The sequence below is a fragment of the Trachymyrmex cornetzi genome, unplaced genomic scaffold, assembly GCF_001594075.2.
Source record: "Trachymyrmex cornetzi isolate Tcor2-1 unplaced genomic scaffold, Tcor1.1 scaffold225, whole genome shotgun sequence".
In the NCBI taxonomy this organism is placed as follows: domain Eukaryota; kingdom Metazoa; phylum Arthropoda; class Insecta; order Hymenoptera; family Formicidae; genus Trachymyrmex; species Trachymyrmex cornetzi.
The window spans coordinates 1,349,203-1,371,428 of NW_017296901.1; the positions used below are offsets into that span (position 1 = coordinate 1,349,203).

The 22,226-nt window shown below is 35.9% G+C and overlaps 1 protein-coding gene across 3 annotated transcripts in view; it reads left to right on the forward strand.

Moving 5' to 3' along the window:
* Tmtc2 (Transmembrane O-mannosyltransferase targeting cadherins 2) overlaps positions 1-22,226 on the forward strand; it is a 286,435-nt gene that overhangs the window by 164,727 nt on the left and 99,482 nt on the right. For all 3 annotated transcript variants that reach the window (XM_018506510.1, XM_018506512.1, XM_018506511.1), the window contains exons 4-5: positions 766-1,663; positions 8,848-8,962. In XM_018506510.1, the coding sequence (XP_018362012.1) occupies positions 766-1,663; positions 8,848-8,962 (1,013 nt within the window). The remainder of the gene's footprint in view (positions 1-765; positions 1,664-8,847; positions 8,963-22,226) is intronic.

A 22,226-nucleotide genomic window follows, 5' to 3' on the forward strand; every position in this document is an offset into this window, starting at 1 on the left:
AATTGCGTATTTTAAAATTAATTATTATTTATTACAGCAGTAGTTATTTTAGAGCTAACCATAATCGCTTGTTTCAAGAGTTATTTAAAGTATGATATTATGTTAAAAACTATTTCTGTGTTTTGATTTGGATCATTTTTCTCTTAAGCCTGATCTACATAAGAGAAACGCAAAACGCGACTCGCAGGTCGCAAGGTTGTTGCGTCAACCAATCTCGAAGCGTCACTTTTAAAATTGACGCATTCGATTGGCTGACGCAACACGCTTGCGACTCGCGTTCTGCGTCTTATGTAGATCGGGCTTTATGTAATTCTTCTTTAGAAAGTACTTGTATCACTTTTCCTGATTAAAAGTCGATATATTTAGAATACAATCCGTACACAATGCATGAAATTCGAAAAATTTCGACTTGCGTCATTTTTCTTGCGGGGAATATGTGTATTTTGTGTTTATCATTATCCAGATGGCAAAAAACTATATAGGGTGTTAGTCACACACTTTGTGATCGAACTTTTTTTGTCATTTTGTATTTTTTAGTTAAAATCTACAATAACAATTGAAACGTGTGATTTTAGCGGTTGCAGTTACGAAAAAATGAAATTAAGTTTCTCATAAAATATATCATATACCGACACATGTGTGTTATGTACGTGCGACCTAAATGAACATTTTCACCAATATTTGACCAATAATGAAACCAAACTCCAAAGACGACGAACTATATTATATATAAGTGTGTAATATCCGTCGATGGTTGAATTTCAGGGCAACTGCAGCGTGTTCACTCGGGGTCGTAGCGTCGGTATTCTATCGGGCGGTCTCGCGCTGCTCGCGCTGGGTCGGCTCAAGCTTGTCGGCAGTAGGCCGGAATTCGCGAGCGCGGACAATCCAACGGCGAGGCATCCGTCGCGACTGACGCGCAGTCTGACGTTCCTATACCTCCCGGCGGCCAGCGCGAGAATGTTACTGTGCCCGAGCACGCTGAGCTTCGACTGGTCTATGGACGCCGTGCCGCGCATAACGAGCCCATTCGACCCACGGAATCTCGAGTCTGTGTGCCTGTACGCCGTTCTAATTGCCGCGACATTCTGGGCAGTTAGAGGTCTGCGACGACCCTGCCGCGACTCGACGATGGGCCTATTTCAACAAACGTATCCACGATCGGCGTCGTCCAGGTGTCCCGTGTGCGCCGGCAGGCGTATCGGCGGTTGCCATACGGACGGCTGTCGGGCGGCGAACAACAATAACAACAGTCCGTTCGGCGATTGTCATTGTGCCAAGAGACCAAACAGCAATGCTGGCGTGAACGGTGGTGTTAACGTCGGCAGTCGACGAACAGCGGCCACCGCCGTTGCCGTTTCCCTGGGCTTCCTTGTGCTTCCGTTCCTGCCAGCGAGCAATCTTTTCTTCTACGTGGGCTTCGTCATAGCCGAGAGGATACTGTACCTGCCCAGCGTGGGCGCCTGTTTGGCGGTCGGCGCCGTGGTATCCGGATGTTACCGGATAGCGAGAAGAAACGGGTCCAGAACACGCGGCAGAGCGGTGCTGTTAGGGACGGCGATTCTCATCGGCGTGTTGTCAGCGAAAACACTCGTGAGAAATGCCGACTGGAGGGACGAGGAGAGCTTGTACAGATCCGCGCTGCACGTCAATCCTCCGAAAGGTAAGCGATCGCTTAATCGAAACTTACTTACGAAAGTCGGAAACACAATGGAAAGCACAGGAAAGACAATAGGAGCAGGGAATAAGAGATTTCAACCTGGTTCAGAAAGCACACATTCATTCTATCACACATGATTTCTGATCTTGTAAGTCGAAATTTCGTTCTTCCTGTTTCTATTGCCTGGCTTTCCATTGTGTTTCCAGCTTAAAGCTGACAATAACACACAATAGAAACAGAGAACGGACGATAACGAGCCGTCCAATCAGAGCTCTAAGTTCGATATATGCATGACAGTGTACATATATGTATATTAGTGAAAATAGCAGACACACACATTATTTTGTAAATAATTCAAGGCTGTTTCTCGCATGATTTCCCCGAGTTCCTAGAAAAGTGAGTCTATATTTGTGTAATTCTTATGTATGGTATACTGACAATGTGAGAGACACGCAACATTAAAGTTATTTACGTTCGTGATATGGAAAAGACAAAAGTTATTATCGTAATTGGGCACGTTATGGTAATTTTAACCAACTATTGCAAAACATATCAAACTTTACATAGAAATAACGTCTATGGCGTTGATTTTCTGGAAAATTGACTGGAAAATATTAGTGACATGAGTGATGTAATTGAATTGTATCTACGGAATATATACTATAGAATATATATTATAGATGAGAATACCAGAAACAAAAGACAAAGAAAAATATATATTCAAACAAGCAACCGTCTTTTGTCTACATGCAAAATTCTTCGTCAATAGCTGAATTATCATTATAGATACCGCTGAGGATGACTCAACCAGGGTTGGAACATATAGTGTAATGTAATTGTATAGAATTGACACCACGATTAACCCTTACCGTACTAATATGGGTAACTAGTAACTGAGCGATTCCTGTTCGTGCAAGTTTCTTTTAGTCTTTCGGTAATTATAAATTATACTACATTTTATTGTTTTCCAAAATAAAGAATCAATATTTATTCTAGAAAGTTAAAAGTATGTTGGTGAATTTTTAGAAATTTTTTGAATTATTTCGAAGAGGTGAAAAAAACGAAGACATTCTAGTGACCCTTGATGGTATGGTTGAGGCACCAAATTGTAGATGGTACGGTAAGGATTAATTGTTAGAATAAATTGTATTGCGCTTTAATTATCGCGCTGACTCCTTACAGCCCTTTGTCTTCACAGTCTATTTTATTACTAGTTTATGATTAACTGGATTTATAAGTAAGAGAGAGAGAGAGAGAGAGAGAGAACTAATCATCAATCGCTTGGCGAGTACGTTAACTGCTTTGTCGGTTTGAACATGTTGCTGCAGCTCTAGATGCAAGATCCGTTTGTTTGTGTCTAATGTGTATAAGATTAACTAACTAGAAATCGATATTTCGAAAATCAATAAATATCAAAGGAAAATCAATTCCGGTCAACGGGTCTTTTAATAATAGAGTTTCATCTGAGTTCTGTGCGACTATGTGACGTTCGGTAGTCCAGTGACTTAATTTCTTTCATATTGGTATTCTAATAAAAATTTAATGTTTTCTAGTTGAGTGGTATCGACTCTTTTGAGTGAATAACACGTTTGAATGTGAGCAGCAAATAGTTTCCTTATTTTAAAATACAACTCAAAAAATTAAATTTCTCAGTAAAGAGAAAAAATCATTTCTCAACTTAATAAAAATATTAACTAATCGAACAATCAGTAAAAAGAGTAGACTCTTAGAAATATGATCGAATATTATTTTTATCATTTTCGTATTTCTCGTTTCATAACTTTGAAAAATTGTGATGATTTTACTTTTTTACAAAATTATAATAAATCCGGAATAATTCATTAAAAGTGATATAATTTGAAATACAGGGTTGGAAATAACGCGTTACTTGTAACGCCGTTACTATTTTTGTTATTTTTTTTTTCGACAACGATCGTTATATTTTTCTGTCGGTAACGATAATGTTGTTATATCTTTACAGTAACAGTAATGAAATCAGCCGTTATTTTATCGTTATTTAAATCGCTTATTATCTTTACAATTATTCAATAAATCACATTATTTTTACGTAATTGGTTAGAAATGTTTTATAATAGAATTTTAAATATCGAAAAATGTTTTATACTTTATATCTTAGGCTGTATTTCGATATTCATTGCCAATACTGAAAATCTGTAATATAGATATACAATATATAAGTAATGTGAACTATAAATTTTCAGTATTGACAGTGAATATTGACTCTTGATAATGACATTAATGTTTAAAAACAATGTTTAATAAAAATTTTTAATAAAACTTGCATTTATAAATTACAATTTAATTTTCTAAAGATAAGCATATATTAAAAAATAAAATATTAATGTAAAGAATTATTAAAGATTTATTATAGAGAAATTAATATAAAGAAAAGAAAGCTCGCTGTAAGATTGGCTTAGAATTTTAATATCGATATTTTCATAATTAGTATTGATTATTAGATAATATAATGGTTTAATTTAATATTTTACTTTCACATTACAAAAAAATAATTATAAAGTTACGAATCGTTACTTTCTAAGTTACGGTAACGCGTTACTCTTTTATAAAGTAAGGTTCCCAACCTTACCGAAATATCACCAACAGTTTCTATCTAGATCAGCCAAATAAAACTATTTCTTCTTCAAACTTCGATCACTAAAACTGTCTTAACTTTAAATGTTCCCTTTAGAAGACTCTACTTTTTATTTACAAAAACAACACAACTTAAATATATCACTCTTGTAGAAGATAATATGATCTCTCTTGAAAACCTTGAGAACGACGAGTGCTATTTGGCGGATGTATTGTGAAGTTAAATTCGTTTACTTTTGATGAGTAATAGAGTAATTTTTGCTTAACTTATTCATGTAATAACTAGAAAATCATTTTTTTTTAGTCGTGTCATTTTTGAAGCAAGGAAACGTATGTATGTACATTCTTGACTTTTATCCCCCACACCCGGACGCAACAAATGTGTATATATGTATACGTTAAGTAATAAACAAGAACAGAAGAAATATTAAAATGCATCTGACAGTTAGTTATCATCAAGTAGAGTAGCTACTTAAAAACTCTTACTCTTTGCTGAATAATGTATTTTTTTAACGACCTGCACGCGATCATACCCCGCACATAGCATAGGTCCGACATCGTCTCAATATCTCATGAAGTATCGTCATCGCCGATGACATTTTTATCAACTGCGACCATTCCGCCGTCGACTACGAGCCTTTAAATGCATACGATATCTATGAGGACGTCACTCTTTATACACGAAGAGTCGTAAAAAAAAGGGAGAAGAACAACCGATGTCCCGTGCGTTACCGCCTCGTCGGACGGATTAAAGACATAAAGATAAAGTAAAACGTGCCGCGCGCGCGCGCGCGTTAATAATAAAATAAAAAGCCATTGCGCGTTGATCGAAGCCCGATAGGCGCGTCACCGCAGCAAAATATACGACCATGTAAAAGTGAAATTCCCTGCCAGCCGGCGCGACGTGTATCGCGCGCGCTGTCTGTTTTCTCGTTACAACGCCGCGCCATGCCAGGGCCATTGTGGCGCCGACGCCGCCGACGCCACCGACGGGCATGTGTTATCCCGTCTGTTCATCTTGCACCTCGACGCGGGCATATACCTGTGCGCCTATACCGTGTCCATAAAATCGGAAAGAAGAATACACGGGGGGTGCAACGAGAAAAAAGTCTACAACTCATCTTTTTTTCTTATTTTTTCCCTGCACTCCTTTTCTTTTTCGCAATTTCTCGGGTCTTATACTCTTATATATTTCGGTGCGAGTTTACATATGTCTTGACTCGCAGACATATACTTGCGTATGCGAAAAGTACTGATTTTATGTAGAGGTAGAATAAAAGAGAGTTTTGTTGAAAACTTCTTTTTTAAAGTAATTTTAGCGTGAACTCTCAACAAACTGATTACAAAGTAAATTTGTCGGAGAGATTTAAATATATTGCATCTTTACTATATACATTTTATAGTATACCTTGTAAAGATTAATTGTTTTTACTTAAAGAAGTCAAGTGAAAGTAGTTGAGTTTTCATATCTTTAAATATAAGCTACACGTACCTATATAATTCTTATTTCCAATAATTTCACAAGTACATTGGAGAGATTATATTCTCTACGATTATTATATCTCTTAAATTATTCTCTATGCGCGCACGATTGCTTAACGCACTGAAAGATTAACTATTTCTCTCCCTCGCTTCTTCCAGCTGTGCATATCTCTCATATTTTTAATCTATCTGACGGAAACGTCTTATGCGCGCCAACATATACGCGCGTTAAGAGCATACGCGAGTTTCTCGTTTCTTCTCATCCGTCGGGTTTTCCCTTTAATGCACCCTTCTAATCCGTCCTGACCTTTTTTCACCTTTTATCCACTTTCATACGGCGCTTATCCTCCACGGTATACTTTTTCGTAATTATTTTAACTTACAGTCCCGCGAACGTAACTGCTCTGGCCGGCTTCTCTCTCACTGCACTGCCGAGAATTTTTGTTTCGTTTCTGTAACGCGTTTCATCCGCGCGATACAACGCGAGTATATTGCCAGAGAGACGCAACGAGTTCCTGCCGTATTAATTTGACCTCTTCCATGACTGTTGCTGCCTATATTTTCGCTGTTTTATTTATATATATATATATATATATATCCAGTATATTGAAAGCAATTTCACAACGTTTTCCTATTTCGTATATTAAAAAGTGCCTTGAAAGTATAAACAGTATGATCTTTTTGCGAATAAATTTACAAGGGAAAAACAAATGGATATTTGGTTTTTTAAACTCGATACACAAAGCAGCGGCCGTACTCGTATAAGTTACTCCATTCTTCCTTCATATGCGTACTCTGGAGCGCCATCCGTCTTTGCCACTTTTTACACTCTATTCGCCCCATTTACCTTCGTGATAATCTAACGATTGATTGCACGATTTAATCTACCGGACAGTAGTTCGTATTAATTATACCGCATCAGCGCTGTATCTGTTCAACGTTATCGGTGGCATTGTTATTTTAAATTTTGAGATTACCGTATAAACATATGGAGAAGTTGGATTCTCATCACATTTGTTACAAGCCATTACAATATTTTCGTTATTATATCGCTTTCTTACTTCAAAAGTGAACAAACTTTGACAAAAATCGTCACAACTCAAAAAAGGTGTTTTTTTTTTAGAGTTATGAAATAAAAATAACGAAAAAAAATTATATATATTATATATTATGACTTTGATCACGTCAAAAATATATAATTTTTATATCATTTGATATAATTTGACTAGTCAATAATTTTCTGTCAAGTTCAAAAATAGTTTTTCCCCTGGGAAACTTACAGTTTTTTAAGTTGTGTTAGTTTTGAAATAAAGAAACGATATATCTTATTAAAAAAATTCATCTCAATTTGCTGATAATATACGCTTATCAAAGTTTGACACTGAGAAAATTCACTTCTGTATCTCTCGACATTAAAAAAATTAACAATCCCAAAGTTACTCATCTTAATTCTACGATCCAGCATTTGGTCTCGTGAGACGATTTCGTCTCTGCTCTCTTGGAATGTTTCCCATTCCCACCTAATTTTCATCAATTATTTTTTATGTCCCCGCAAAGGGGAACAGAGATGGACAGAGAGACGGGTGACGGGTGACGGGCGTAGACTCGTACTACTCGTACTAGTAGAGCGGACGGTCACGCGAGCTGACGCCGACACAACGCGCTACCACCGGCGCGGCGCGGGCGCCAGCAGCGACGTTGCAGCGCGTTTTAATTGCGCCGACAGAAATTGCGTGTTACCGTGTTAACAGGCTGCTCCGCTACGAGAAATAAATTTACATTTTGTTGGTTCAGAGGTCGCGCCGACGCGAACGCGCTCGCGTATTCGTCGGACGATGCATCCGTGCTCATTCTCACCCTTCCGCAGGCCCTCCCTCCTCTCCTTCCTGGATTCAACAGCCTGCACCTCACAGCTGCGTACATTCTCCCCTTTGCACCACTGAGGCCATGGAGTCACTCTACCGTCAGGTTGACGTCTACACGTTGATTTAACACGCGCATATATACATACATACATACATCTTCAGTACCGTTTCCCTCGGCTAACTGCGATTTCCACTGATTGCACCACGATAATGTATCAATTGTAACTGAGTGCACGTATAAAAAGGGTGCCAATGAGATTTAAAAAATATATTTGAATATTTCTGTTACTTTCATTGATTAACATTTTTAATTGTAAAAAATTATTTTTTTTAACCCTATCTCTATAGAATGCTGTTACATACCTATTTATTTCGTTCATTAGCCAGGGAAGATGCCAAGTACGAAAATATTCTTTGATTTTTACGAATATTATTGCTTTGCATGTAAAATAGAAAGGAGAGTATATAAATATTTAAGTATATTAATCGTCGCGAAAAATGTGCATTTATCTGATAAAATTATAAATTCAATTTCAAACACAACAGTGTTCGATATGTGCGATATTATATCGCAGTTGCTTAATTCCATTATGAAATAGTCTTGTATTTTACATGCTTTGGATTTGCCAGAATTAATATCACTCAAGTGGCAAAGTGTTCTGTGCAAACTGCACTTCTCAAATATTGCATAATAGCGCTGGAAGTATAATAACTATGAAAATATTAACCTTTATGTCTGGGAGGTGATGTACAATATATAGGCGTAGTGTGCGTGCGCGCAACATGTAACTATGTTCCTGGGGCACTTCCTGCTGATCATTTAACGAGTTGAATATTCAACTACAAGCGAGCACGTAAGCAGAGAAATGATGGGCGGGCGTATCTTGATCGTGATAATTCTCAAGTAATTGCCGCTAGGATAATAATTAACACCGAAAGCGTAAGACGTATTTCGCACCTGTGCATCGTGCCATCCGTTAATAATTAGCTTGCTGCCATCAGATTCCTATACAGACACCACTGTTATTGTATTCCGCTATTATCCTCTTTAATCATCCTTTTTTTTTTTACATTTCTCAAAACCCATAAATTTGTCGTGTTTATCATCTTATTATCTTTTTGTGCGAAACGGACTCAAATAGTCGATTTAATAGTTCCTTTTATATTTGATATTTTGCCAATACTTTACGAGATGTTAAATCAAGTATTTTTTTACATTGATTCTAGCTTATGGAAATTTGGGCAGCATTCTCAGCGAGCAGGGGCGAGTAGCCGAAGCGGAAGAAGCGTTCGTTCAAGCTCTTCGCTATCGACCGAACATGGCAGATGTGCACTATAACTTGTAAGTACCACACTCTAATTCAATCCATATTCTTCTAATATGCGTTTACATTTGTACAATATAACATACATGATACATATGAACCGTATTATGTATCAGATACAGGCACCAAAATAATATTAACTAGAAGGAACTTGATATAATAATTTAATAAATATTGCAATGAACAATAATTTTTCGAATCTGCCAAACGAACAAATTGCAAAAGAATATTTTTTTATATTTCGTATAAAATTTATTTTTAAAAAGTTTCAAGAAATTTTTAAACGAAAAAGTGTTTTAGGAAATCTCTTCTCGCGGTATTGGGAGTTGAAAGCTATATTAGCTTCAATAGATACGTCTCTATAAGGGTAGATTCGTCTCTTAAACCTCTTTTTATAAGCAGTATAGTAGTCTAAAAGTAGTCCGCTAAGTACGATTCAATGAAGCACGAATGCCGGTAAGAAGATTACCAACCGATCTCCATATTTGACCGATTAATTCCTCCCCGATTTTTCCGATCCGCCGCGATGCGAAATATATTTGCTCGCGCTAAGCCGATCTGGAAAGAGAGGGCCCGGTGGGAAAGCTCTGTTTACCGCTGTAGTCATATCGGGGAACGGCCACGAGCTTCTTAAGCACATAATATCGGTCAGCCTGGTCCCACGACCGTGCTATCTCCTTTCTCATGACGCATCAACGACTTCGTACAAGGCTTAGCAAGGATGGCCCTGAGAGAACGGCTGAAAGTCCTCGGGGTCCTTCGATCGGCGCTCATCATCTTTCGACGCTCCACCTACTGAAGGTGGGAAAGGACGTGGAAGCCTGTCAAGCCGTTGAGTCGATAAGCCTGCCTACCCTCTGCGCGCTTCTGATAAGCCGGCTACGTGGCGCATAGTATGTGCCACGTACTTGCCCCATTATGTATCCATGGACGTCTTATTGTTAGTATGGCACCCCTGCTGGCTAAATTGAACAATCGATATAGGAAGCAGCGTATTAATCGATAGTGCATTATAGCGATTAGAAACGAAGTGATTTTGGTATGGGACTAAGTAATAGAATAATCTTCTCGTATCATTAATATATAATAACACATATATGCAGGGCATAATCAGGATTTGGTTTATGGTCGCGGACAAATTTAATATTGAGATTTTTTAACTCGGTGGAGCGGGGGGGGGGGGGGGGGAATAAAGGGATGTGGACCATTGAACTTGTTTTATATTATTAATTTTTTATTAATTACTAGCATGTACATACATCGCATAATTACACATATTTAATTTACTAATTTATTTTGTTTTTCCCTTAAAATTGTAAACTGATTCTTTAAACTAGAGAAATTTAATTTTAAAACTAGGGGTGCACTGGATATCTGATTTTTGACAATATATTTGGCCGAAACTTTACATTGAAATGATGCGTATAATGGTACGAATACCTAAAAACTTTTATTATCACTGATATATTTTTTAGAAATATAGTACCAGATGTATGGCAAATATCCGGCTCCTTTAACTGATATTGTCCAGCTAAAACATTCTTAATCGCTGTCACAATATATTAGGATCAAAATAAATTAATAAATTCATGCGCAAAATATGCCCGGCAGAAGTAATATTTTTCGCAATAAAATTATATTTACAGATTTTAATATGTCATTCAGCATTATTAAGATCGTTTTACGATGCTCACGAGCATCGAATTGTTAAATTGCTAGTCAATTTAACTTGTGATATTACTACGATAGTTCAGTGGAGTTTGAGGATCAGAAGATCAAAAAATCATTTCGGCGCACAGTTTAAAAGATTACATATACGTAAAATATAAATTTATACCGAATTATTTAAGCACCACAGATCCAGTTTCGATCGTTATGGATTCTATTTCCTATTAGTTGTATTTTATATTGGATTTTTATTTTTTTTTGACAAAAAATTTTAGATTTTCTATTTCATAATATTTTTTGTGGAGTGTGTTGTGTGAATACTTTATATATTGGTGGTACAATTACATATTTATTATTTACATTACCTTAACTCAGGCAGTTTGAAAAAATATTTCCGGAACATACATACGAACGTGTGAAATCATATTTACTTCGTTAAGTAATTACTATACACGCTACTTCAACGAACTGAACCAGCGTGCACTGTGGCTGCAAGCGGTTACAAGCAAATTCCGGTGAAACCGCTCGTCCGTTCAGATAAGCCACACCCGACGTTTGTCCCTTCGTGGCAGTGACGGTAATACCTTCCAGGCCTTCACAGAATCAGCTTTTAGAGTGAAATGAAGCGCGATGTAATTACCTATCACTAATCCTGTGATAAAGGTCGAAAAACTCTGCTAGCATCAGAATGTTAATGATAATACATCTATCTATACATATGATTCGAAATTAGATATTGAAATTAAAAAAACAACGTGAGAAAGGAATTGTAGGATATATTCTACACTCAGAGAAAGAGACACAGTGCAGGTAACAAAAACTGTAAAAATAACTATATCTCTGGTGAAAATTGTTACTAAGATATTGTGTTTATATCACAGACTTCTCTCTACTCAACTAGACTGCCGGCTCAATATGATAGAAAGAGATGAACCTGATTCCGAGCTGACCTCGTTTTAGCTCACATATGCGTATGTATGCGTCCTGTCTATGAGTATCGCGTGAACTTGTGAAAACACTAACGTTATTATCCGTGTGGTTTATATATGGGAGAGTGAGTGAACACAAACATGGAGGCGAAGTCGACAATCTATTTATAGAATATAGTTTATATCTGTTTATGAATAATTTTAAAGGTGACTATATTGTTTATGAAGATTTTTAATGATAATTATACTGTTTATGGAGAGTTTTATTGATGATTATACTATTTGAAAACACGTTACGAGTATCTGATAAACATCTGTTGATTGAACATTTTACAAACACTTAAAAAACTATAATAGAAATATCGGAGACTATGTCATTGCCACTGATGATATATTTTATAAGAAATGTTTTGAAAATCCTCGGTAGTTTAAAGACTTAGGATGCTCGTACAGAATTCAAGAGATCCGGGTTCGACTCCCGGCTGAGGTAATATTTTTCGCAATAAATTTATTTACAGTTTTTCAGTACATTAACATCTTTGTATTATAGTAGAATGCCAGATTAAGCATCAAATTATGAAATTGCTTATCAGTTTAATTTGTGATATTACTGTAGTAGTTTGATTGCGTTTATATAAGTTTGAAAGATCATTTCGGCGCGCAGTTCAAATAATTACATATTTAGTATATAAATTCGCATAGAAATTATTTAAAAGCATTAAAGATCCATCTTTGACATCTTTGGTATAGGCTTCCAGTTTAGACTCCGTTCGGAAACATCACCCGAGTGCTCCCGCGTATTGTTTTATCCTTGTTGTTTACTCATTGTTAAATAAGGATAAGATGATACACGGAGACATCCGAGTGATGTTTTCGAATGCAGCCTTATTGTTTGTGTTCTCACATGTACGGTCTAAAATAAGATTCTTATCGTTTTAAAATATTTGAAAATTTCAGCGTGCATCAAAACAGTTTGATAACATCTTTTAAACCTTGTGTTCGTAAGTAGAGACATGCACAGCCAACAGATTACATAGCAAAGTTAAACTTCTCGTAAATAAAAAACGTCTGATACCCGTTTCTACTAATGTCGATTAACTTTAATCTTGGTTTAACTTTCTTTTTATTCTTTTCTAATTCTTAGAACTAGAAAAAAATAAAAAGTAAGTTAAATCAAGTTAAAAATTAATCTACATTGGTAGAAACGGGTATAAAATAGAGAATAGGATAAAAGCACAGCACTATGAGATTGTTCATTGCATGTTCCAGCAAAATAATTTCTTGAAAGGATATGCCCAAAATTAGGATTAATTAAAGATAATAATAAAAATATATATAAGTGAAATGTTGACTATGTTTTAATAGTCATACAATTTTTAGTTTTAATATTTCTAGAACCTTGTTAAAAAACAATAGAGGGAGATCGTCGGTAATAGGTATCACACCGCTTTGTTTTTCGATTAATTTCTTAAATAAAAGCCAAAAATATAACTTTAAAAATATAAATACGAACGAGAAAACGTCTTCAGATGATATAGCAGTTTTTATAATACTGTTTGGAATTTTGTAATAATTCTCTCGTAAGATAAGCAAAAATGAGCATCTAAAACTAAATGAGTATCTGAACAAAAAAACATCTGAAGAAAATGTTCCTGTTCTTTCTTTTTTACAAAAATTATCTATACAAATTACCTACAAGTTAATATACCTACATGAAAAGTTATAAAATCCTTTTACTTTGACGTAAAACATTTTTTGTTGATATTTATAAATTTACTTTATGATGTTTTGCAAAACGCAAACATATAACATTATTTTAAAGCAAAGGGGGTTTTCGTAAACACAGTAGTGCCTTTAGCTCCGATAGAGCTATTTTATAGATCGATGGTCGACTTTCGTTGAATCCTGATTTTATGTTTATAACCATACTGTGAGAAAAATAAAGATAAAATAATTTTAGGAAATTACAAACATGTTAAATTATTTAATATTATCAATAATGTACGTATTGTTATTTTAACTAGGCAATTTGCAAAAGAAAATTATAAGAATTTTATTTTCGTATTCATAGAATTTATTTTTAATTTCTTTTATATAGAAACGAGTCACAAATATATAATATGAATGGGGTTTTAACTTCTTTAATCATTTAAATAAATCATATTTTTTATCGCGGTATTAATAAAGTGCAATGTTTAGTTTCCAAGAAATAAGGGGGTGTTTTTTTGTAGAAGACCTATGTCACACAGTATCGGCAATTTTCCCCTATTTATATTTATTGAGAGTTCATAAGAAGTTTGCTTAAATGTTGAGTAAATATGTTTCATTTAAGCTTGAAAATATTTGTTGAATTGTTTATGAAATAGAAATTTGGACATAGTATTTAGTAGTAGTTTGGAAGATGTTTACGACTATATTTGATAGGCGTTTGAAAAGTGTTGTGTAATGTTTTCGGAATCTTGCAAATGTTTAGAGGTTTTAATTAATTTTATTTAAAAGAACCTCCTAAACATTTGTTTATCAAACAGTCGTGATTATTAAAACATTACTTGAATTTTTATAATATTCCGAAAACGTTACATGACACTTTCCGATCGCCTAGTAAGCATAGTCATAAATATCTAAATATAATTCTATATTTAAGCGGTTTCAACGATTTACCTTTTGGCCTAAATTTACATAATTTTTGGGAGTGGATTAATAGAAAAGTATTACAGCGATATAAGTGAAACTTGATAGGATAGAGCGAAACTCTTTTTATTGAACTATGTACATGAAAAATGTTTTGGCTGTACAATATCAGTTAAAGTATAACCAAAAAACACTTTTATTTTTATGACAAACAAAAAATTAAGTAGCTTTTAAAAAGTAATAAGTGAATTGTGCTCAAATTTTATTTTTACACAAATACTCAAACATAATAATAGAATAATCTATGAAATTTTTTATATTTTAGGTAATACTTAGAATTGTGACATATACATCCGTAATTTTATATATAAAATTTGTATTTGTTACTTTATAATTGCTATCACTAGGTATATTTTTCTCAGAATATATAGTTTAATTAGCAAACGTAGAAAATATCTTCCTACGTTATTAGATTTTAGAAGCAAAATCCCGATCTCATAAATTGTATGCTTTTCATTATATGTTTCCTCCATTCTACGTGTACTCTTTCATGAAGCGAATCCTCTGCAAAATATGACGGGCCATTTAATCACCTTCCGGTTATTATCCCTTCCAACGATACACCGTGCACAATTATCACCCGACGTACGTTATCGATACGAATCAATAGTCCGGGAAATTTCCGTTACGTCCTTCCATCATTATTTGTGAAAGAAAAAAGCGGTTAATAAGAAAGCGACGTATATATCGCGTTCGTTCGTTTGCTCACCACGTTCTCGTCTCCGTTTTACTTTCTTTCGCGGAAATTTACGAGCAGATCAGATATATCGCAGGATATTACAACCTGGATGCTATGAAGAAAATATAAAGTCTTATACTTCGTGTTTCATGATTTTCTCAGATAGATCCCCATTTTACTTATTGTGTCATGTATATATATATATATTTATCATTATTTTGTGAGCGCGCGCGCGCTTTTAAGTAATAAGGATATACAGGGTGTTCCAAAATTCGCGTATTCGGAGTACAGGACACGATACTTTATGCTAAAACAAACGACCTTATTTAAAATAAATTCTGTACTCCGAATGTGCAAATTTTGGGACATCCTGTATACATACACACACAATAATATCGCATAATTTGATTTTTTGTTACTTTATGAAAAAAAATAAATCGAGAGTTATCCTGGTTTTGGTGACAGATCGATCCTTGTGATATATTGAACGATTTCGTAATTTGTTCGCAACGATTGACGATTTTGTGCCTACTGCTTCTGTTCTGCCGAGGTCAACCTTAAGGAGACTGATGACAGGCCCGGGTAACGGCGACGGATGTTGATTTATTAAAACCTCGACGTGATCGTAAGTCATCCATCAGCGGCTGCTGGTGAATGGAAAATTGATTAGTCTTCGCCACGTGTTAGGAAAACCGTGAGGGGGCAAAAAGCTTTCCCCGAGCGGAATATCCAAAGAATACATCGTAATTATGTATTACTCTGTTACTCCTGTCGGCAGGTCGATACTTAATTAACCGCACCTTTCCCTTGCCCTCTCATTGTTACAACAACGTGATGGTTTGATAATTCTCTCTGGCGAAGACTCGGCGCGCGTAAAACGCCGGGGAAAAAGCGCGTCACAAAACAACGGGCGAACAGGGTAAGCGGGATAATTAATAATTGTAGCGAAGCCACATAGTTTCCCTTAATCGTGCAAATATATAATAAAACAGCGCTTGTGGTGTGTATTATAGATAATATATAATGTAACATAAATATAAAGGAAACTGACTACACGACTGGCGAATTGTTTTTCTTAGACATTTGAGTCTTCAGTTATAAAATAGAAAAGACAAAATGCTTATAATCCATATTAAGTAGCAAAGACTGTTGAAATTATTTTTAGCTGCCAAGGCAATAATCTTTGCTTAGTAATTACCTAAATTACTTTGTGCCGCTAGAATAGTTAATCAAATTAGTTACAACGCTCGTAGAAGGAAGTTGATTCTCGGCCCAGCGGTCGTTGAGCGGAAAATGGAATTGGTTGATTCGAGACAGGAATTGACACTAAGTCAAAGGAGGACCCTCCCCGCTACACACACACACACACACACACACTCTCTTGCTCGACGCTTAATTGTCGTCGTCGTGATGCCCGAGGCACCTTGTAACCGTAGCAGCAGGTACGCTCTGTTATATGACGCGACGCATTGACGCGCGAAATAGTACGAGGATGCAGATGCATGAGAGAGAGAGAGAGAGAGAGAGAGGGCAGAGCCACGTCAAAGACTCTGACGAATGCGTCATTGCGTAGTCGAATAGGCTTTTCGCACGCATAGGCATCGCACGGCGAACAGCGCGACAAAGAAAATTAACTCAACTAATTAACTGATTATTTTAATGACAGTCAAAGAGTCGCACCGAAGGAGCTTGCAATTATAATTGCGCCGCGTTTCGCTGCACCCCGGGCGGAGACAATGAACGCGCAGTTGGTGGGATATTCGTGCCCGACCGTGTTTTCATACAGCTTTCATAGCGCGCGGTTACAGTCGAGTCTGTTTTTCGATGCCGCGCGGTCGTAACTGTGCTGTTGGACGGAGCAATGGTATAAATCATATTCTCCTCGTTTTCAGGAATAAAACGGTTTGTGAGAGCGCTTGCTGGAAAATACGGCTACTTTATCGCAATACGTTTTTCTACGCTTTAAAGAGAAAGGTTGAAAATTTTGCGTTATCCAGAGATAATCACGTGTTATGCTACCTAAAATATACATATAGCTAACTAATTATTGATTCGCATCACCATTTTGCATAACGACTCGATTATTTCACGAGTTGATTTTTCCATCCAAAAATATATAAAATAACAGTAGCGCATATAAATTGTAAATTTACAATCATGAAAAAAATTTTATGTTTGTGCAAGTTAAGAATAAATATTTCACGAAAATCGCAAAACATAAATGTGTGTGTTCTAGAACATGTTTTGTCATCGCTCGCACGAATAAATCATAATAAATACAATTTCGTTTCGTTGCTCTAATTGTGACACTACAAAGTAGATATGTGTCGCAATTTTGAAACTCGTTAGATGAACAAGAAAACTATATATAAAAAATAAATGATATAAAATCAGCACGCTCTATTTAATTGTCTAACATTATTATAAATTAGGTATGTATTAAAATTCATTACATGTATCGCTGTATTGTATTGCAGTAGATGTACAGAACCAATCAATGTACCATTTCGGTAACGGACTGATTTCTAGGTTTGTCGTCACAAGAACCATGTAAAATTATACGTTTCATCAATAATGTGAAATTTTAAACTTTAAAATGTAAATTTTTATAATTGTTCTGGACTACATATAAAAATCTGAAAGCATTTTTATTTGTAAAAGCTTTAAGAAAGAGATTTTATTGTTAAGGAAGTTGGATTGTATTTTACCTCTTTTGGACATTCATAAATTTATCTACAAGAATTTACAATAAAAAAATCGACCATGTTTTTAGAGATGTATGTATTACAACTCAAAATATTACCAAAATTATAAAAGTTTCATCGATCTGCGTAATTTTGCAGTTTTAAGCGATTTGGGGATAAATGTGACTATTTGTTCCAAGAGGGAAGTGCCTTATGGGATGCAGCGCAAAAATTGAAACTATATGAATATAAAAGCGCATAAATAGCATATAAATCCTATTTATATGTTATTTATTTATATATTATATGTATTTGATTTTCTAAATTTGTTGTTATTAACACGTGGGGAGGAGCTGACTCACAGCTTGCTCAGCCTCCCCCCCTCCCCCCCGTAAAAATGTTCTTCTTAGCTAAACGAAATGAGCAAAAATTTTTTTTTGCGGATTTTGAGAGCGCATAAATATTGCATTATTATATAATTTATTCATTAAGATTTGGTTAAATGGAGAGGGGGGAAGCAACTAGGCAGCCATAAAACATTCTTAAAGTTCAATATTGAAGGGTTAAAAACGAGATTACATTAATTCGAATTTCATCGGGGCATTTTTGAGAATACAACAATGGATAATCGCTAAATAAATGAAACTGTGTTAAACGATTTAAAGATTAAAATTAGATTATATAAAGAATTTATATGAATATATTGTAGGCGAAAATTTCATGGGTCCAAGTGGATTAATTCTATACAGTTAATTCCCTCTGAAGCGCGCTAAGAAAATATTTTTACTATAATGAAAATAGTCATATTTTCATTGCATCACTCCACTTGTAGTTTTTTATCGCATCAAAGATATGATAAAAAATACATTTGCAAAATTTTTTGTTTTTTTGTGGTTGACGGTCGGTTTTAAAAACATCGTAATGTACGATGCAAAATCATTCGGATTAACGTCGGCTTGTATTGAAAACGTTATGGATAGACTCCGGAACCCTTCTATCTCAGTCAAGATACACATAATGTATTGTAATAGGTTTTGCCACGAGCATTCATAAAGTTAAACCAAAAAATCGATAAGTATATCTTATAATACACACGAATCGATCATAAAAACAGTAGATTTTCAGAATTGTATTTTGATCAAAAGAGCTTCACTCGAATTTCTATCGTTTAACACAGTTTCAGTGGCTTACACTGGAACCTCGTAATAGTTCAAGGACATAATAACAAAGTTGTCTCCACATTTTATTTTTAAACCATGGAATTCAAAGCCTATTGGAGGTTGCGGTTCTAGCGCTACTCCCATTCGAACTACTCACATGTGTCTAACGGACATGGAAGGTTTGATTTTATACTTTATAGTTTTATTAATGAATGAGAGAGATTTACATAAAAATTCTTCGAAATGCAATGTTGTCCCACGACTATCATATTTTCAGGATAAACTGTAAGAAAAGATTTTCTCCGTGTAGAAAATAGAAAAACACGTTCTCTTGAAATAATTTTTAGGAAAAGTAGTCAAACTGCACGAAGAAATTTTTTAATAATTTTCACTTTCCCTTTTCTTTCTCCTCTCTTTCTAAAATATAACTAACTTTTCTGCTAAAATCCCTATAGCCCCGGTTTTTCATACGCTGGTTAACTTGTGATTTAACTTAAGCTGATCTTTCAATGGATTTCATTTATAACACCCATCATCATGTCATAGATGAAGCATATTAGATGAAATGTCAGGGTTAAGTTTAACTACAAGTTAAAACAGCAAATGAAAAACCGAGCCATGAATTGTTTCGTTCTCTCGTTAACATAAGATTCGATACAATACTGTATAAAAAATAAAAATGCTACATACGTGGACACTGTAGCGTATCGCTCCATTTAATCCGAAACATGACCGTTTAATACTGCATTGCATCCATTGAATATACGAAGCTCGCGTTCACAAGCGACGCAACGCGAGGCGAGAATCCGAGCAGCAGCACAACCGTCTAATGCTGAACGCGAGAATGTGAAGCGGCGTAAGCCGGAGGATTCCGCTAACGGAATACCTACCTTACGCGAAAGCGATCCTCGCGGGGTCGCTGTGCGAGCTGCAAGACGAGTAGGTGGATGGGTTAGTTAGGTAGGTAGGTAGGTATAGGTAGATGCGAGGGTGCGGAAGACGGGCCTGGTGAATTGAATGGGAAATTGATGGGCTTCGCCCTGTCGGTCGTGTACGCGGCAGCGCGCGCGCGCACATCCGCCATAGACCTCCTGGAATCCGTTGTCCTGGCGATGTATACAGGCTATACCTGCAACCGACTATTCGCGCGATTCTCCTCCTCCTCCGTTTCGCCCGGCTTTCGGCCTTGCTACTATGTGTGCTCGCGCATACGTCGCATCTCTCCCGTATTGCGTATGAGCGATATAAAGGCTGACTCATGCTCTGATAGAAATATATTAATGGAGTTCGTCCTGACCATCTGTACGATGAATCATGAAGGCATAAAAACTAGACTGATGATATGTCCTTTTTAAGTTTGGTAGATATAAATGTGGTATAGTGTAAGTAAAAATTTCCATTCTTCTCTAATATATTTTTTTTTTATTAGAAAATCTTGTATCGCGTTGTGGAATAATATTTAATAAAAACTTATATATTATTATATATATAATAATATTCTTTATTAAAGAATATTTTAACGATGTTATTCAGTGATAACGAAATATTTTGCTAACGATTTACTTATATAGCGATGATAATCTATATGTATAGTGAACTCCGACATTAGATCCTCATCAAAGGAAACATTGACATTAACTTGTGCCGCTAAGCGTGAATCAGCCTTAAGCCTGTATCCGGTAGGATGTTTGTCCGCGCCGTGCCGGCCGCTTGAATATGTATCGTCTCGACGGCGCGGGCGCTTTGATTGTGCACCCTCGCCGCATTTGCATGCGGGCTAGTCGGCTAGTTTCCGTGCCGACTGGTCAGAATTGTCAGAAGACGCAACAGTGTGCCGCGCGCGAAGGCATAGCGAGCGTCGTCACCCCGCCGGCCATTTATGCGCCCCGGAACACTGACTGACGAATGTCTCGGGTGCAGTGCGCTGCTGATATCGCATGTCCGTTTCTCTCTGTGCGAGTTTTTCGCGAGTTACGAGTTACGATCTTTACTGCATCGCTTGGTCCTTACGTCGTAACGAAAGGAATTTAATCCGCCTCTCAAGCGAGACGCTCGGCGAGACGAGAATTATGACAGTTCGTTGAAAAGGGGAATGTTCTCGCGCGGCTGTTTAATTATTAAAGAAACTGTCGTTGGAAACGTACAAAAGAATCTATTCGTTGAAAAATGGATGTCAGTCTTGCCGGCTGGGGACTATCTAAAAAAGTCGTAGTTGGAAATGCAAAAAAGAATCACATTGAGCTCACGGATCTGTCGCAAGAAATTGAAAAGAAATATTTTACTGATTTTATTATATTAAATTATTATTAGTTTTTTCATCTTTTTCTATTGTCGCAATATTTCAAATAATTATCTCAGGTCAAAAATAAAAAATTCAAAATAGTGGATTCAATTTGGCGAATAGAAAAAATCCGATTATCATAAAATTAGAAATTTTTAATTGCGAAAAACACTAAGTTTTCAATTTCGTTTTATTCGAAGCTCATCAGTGCTACACAACACTTACTACACTGATTATCAAATTGACTTTCAAACTGTGATTGTGAGTTTTGTAATCCTCCTTTCTCCAATTGTTGTTTTGGAGGTATTCTTTTCAAATTCAATATTTTCAAATGACTACATTCAAATTTAATGATACCAAGAACCGAGTTTTTTACGATAATCAAATTATTTTTTTTGTTTTAATTTAAGTTTTAAGATCCTAAGGCCAAAATCGTTAGACAACAAAGCCTTTTTGACTTACTTTATTAAAAAGTTTCCGTACGTCCTCAGAGGGTTAAATAGAAAATTATATTTAATAATATAATATATATTTAATAATAGGCGTTATAAATGTTTTGTAAACTTATTATAGGTACTGTACTGTTGTACTTATATATTATTGTACATATACTAATATATATATATATATGTTTTTAAATGTAACAATGTGTAATATGTGTATGAATACTTTCATATATTTAGCCAATTTATAAAGCGAGAATATCCTGCAGGATAACCCACACAAGTAATGAAAGGTTAATTAACATTTTCTTATAATTCTAAAGCCTGAGACACAATTGAAAAGCACAGGCAATAGAAACGGGGAAATAAGAAATTTCAACTTATAAGAAACCGTGTTGCAGCCCGCGTGTTTTTCAATTGTGCATTAAGCTTTAAAGTAACCGTGACACGTAAGCTCAGAGGTAGGTAAATCGAAAGACACAAACTCACCCCGCCGTATTCTCCCGTAAACTACGTACATTTCCCGCAAAATGGCGAGAGGCCCAGATGCGCATCCGTGTGCTCTTGTCTCCGTCTTCACATACATGCGGGGGACCATAGCTTTACCATACTGAACTATCTACCTGAACTTTAACCGCTCGTGCCGGCGGTTAGTACAGAGGTATTATCTCAGGCTCCCGTCTGTGTTATCAGATACCACCTCGTTGGTGGTGCCGCCGCGCGCTGTAACCGGACTATCCCGTTTC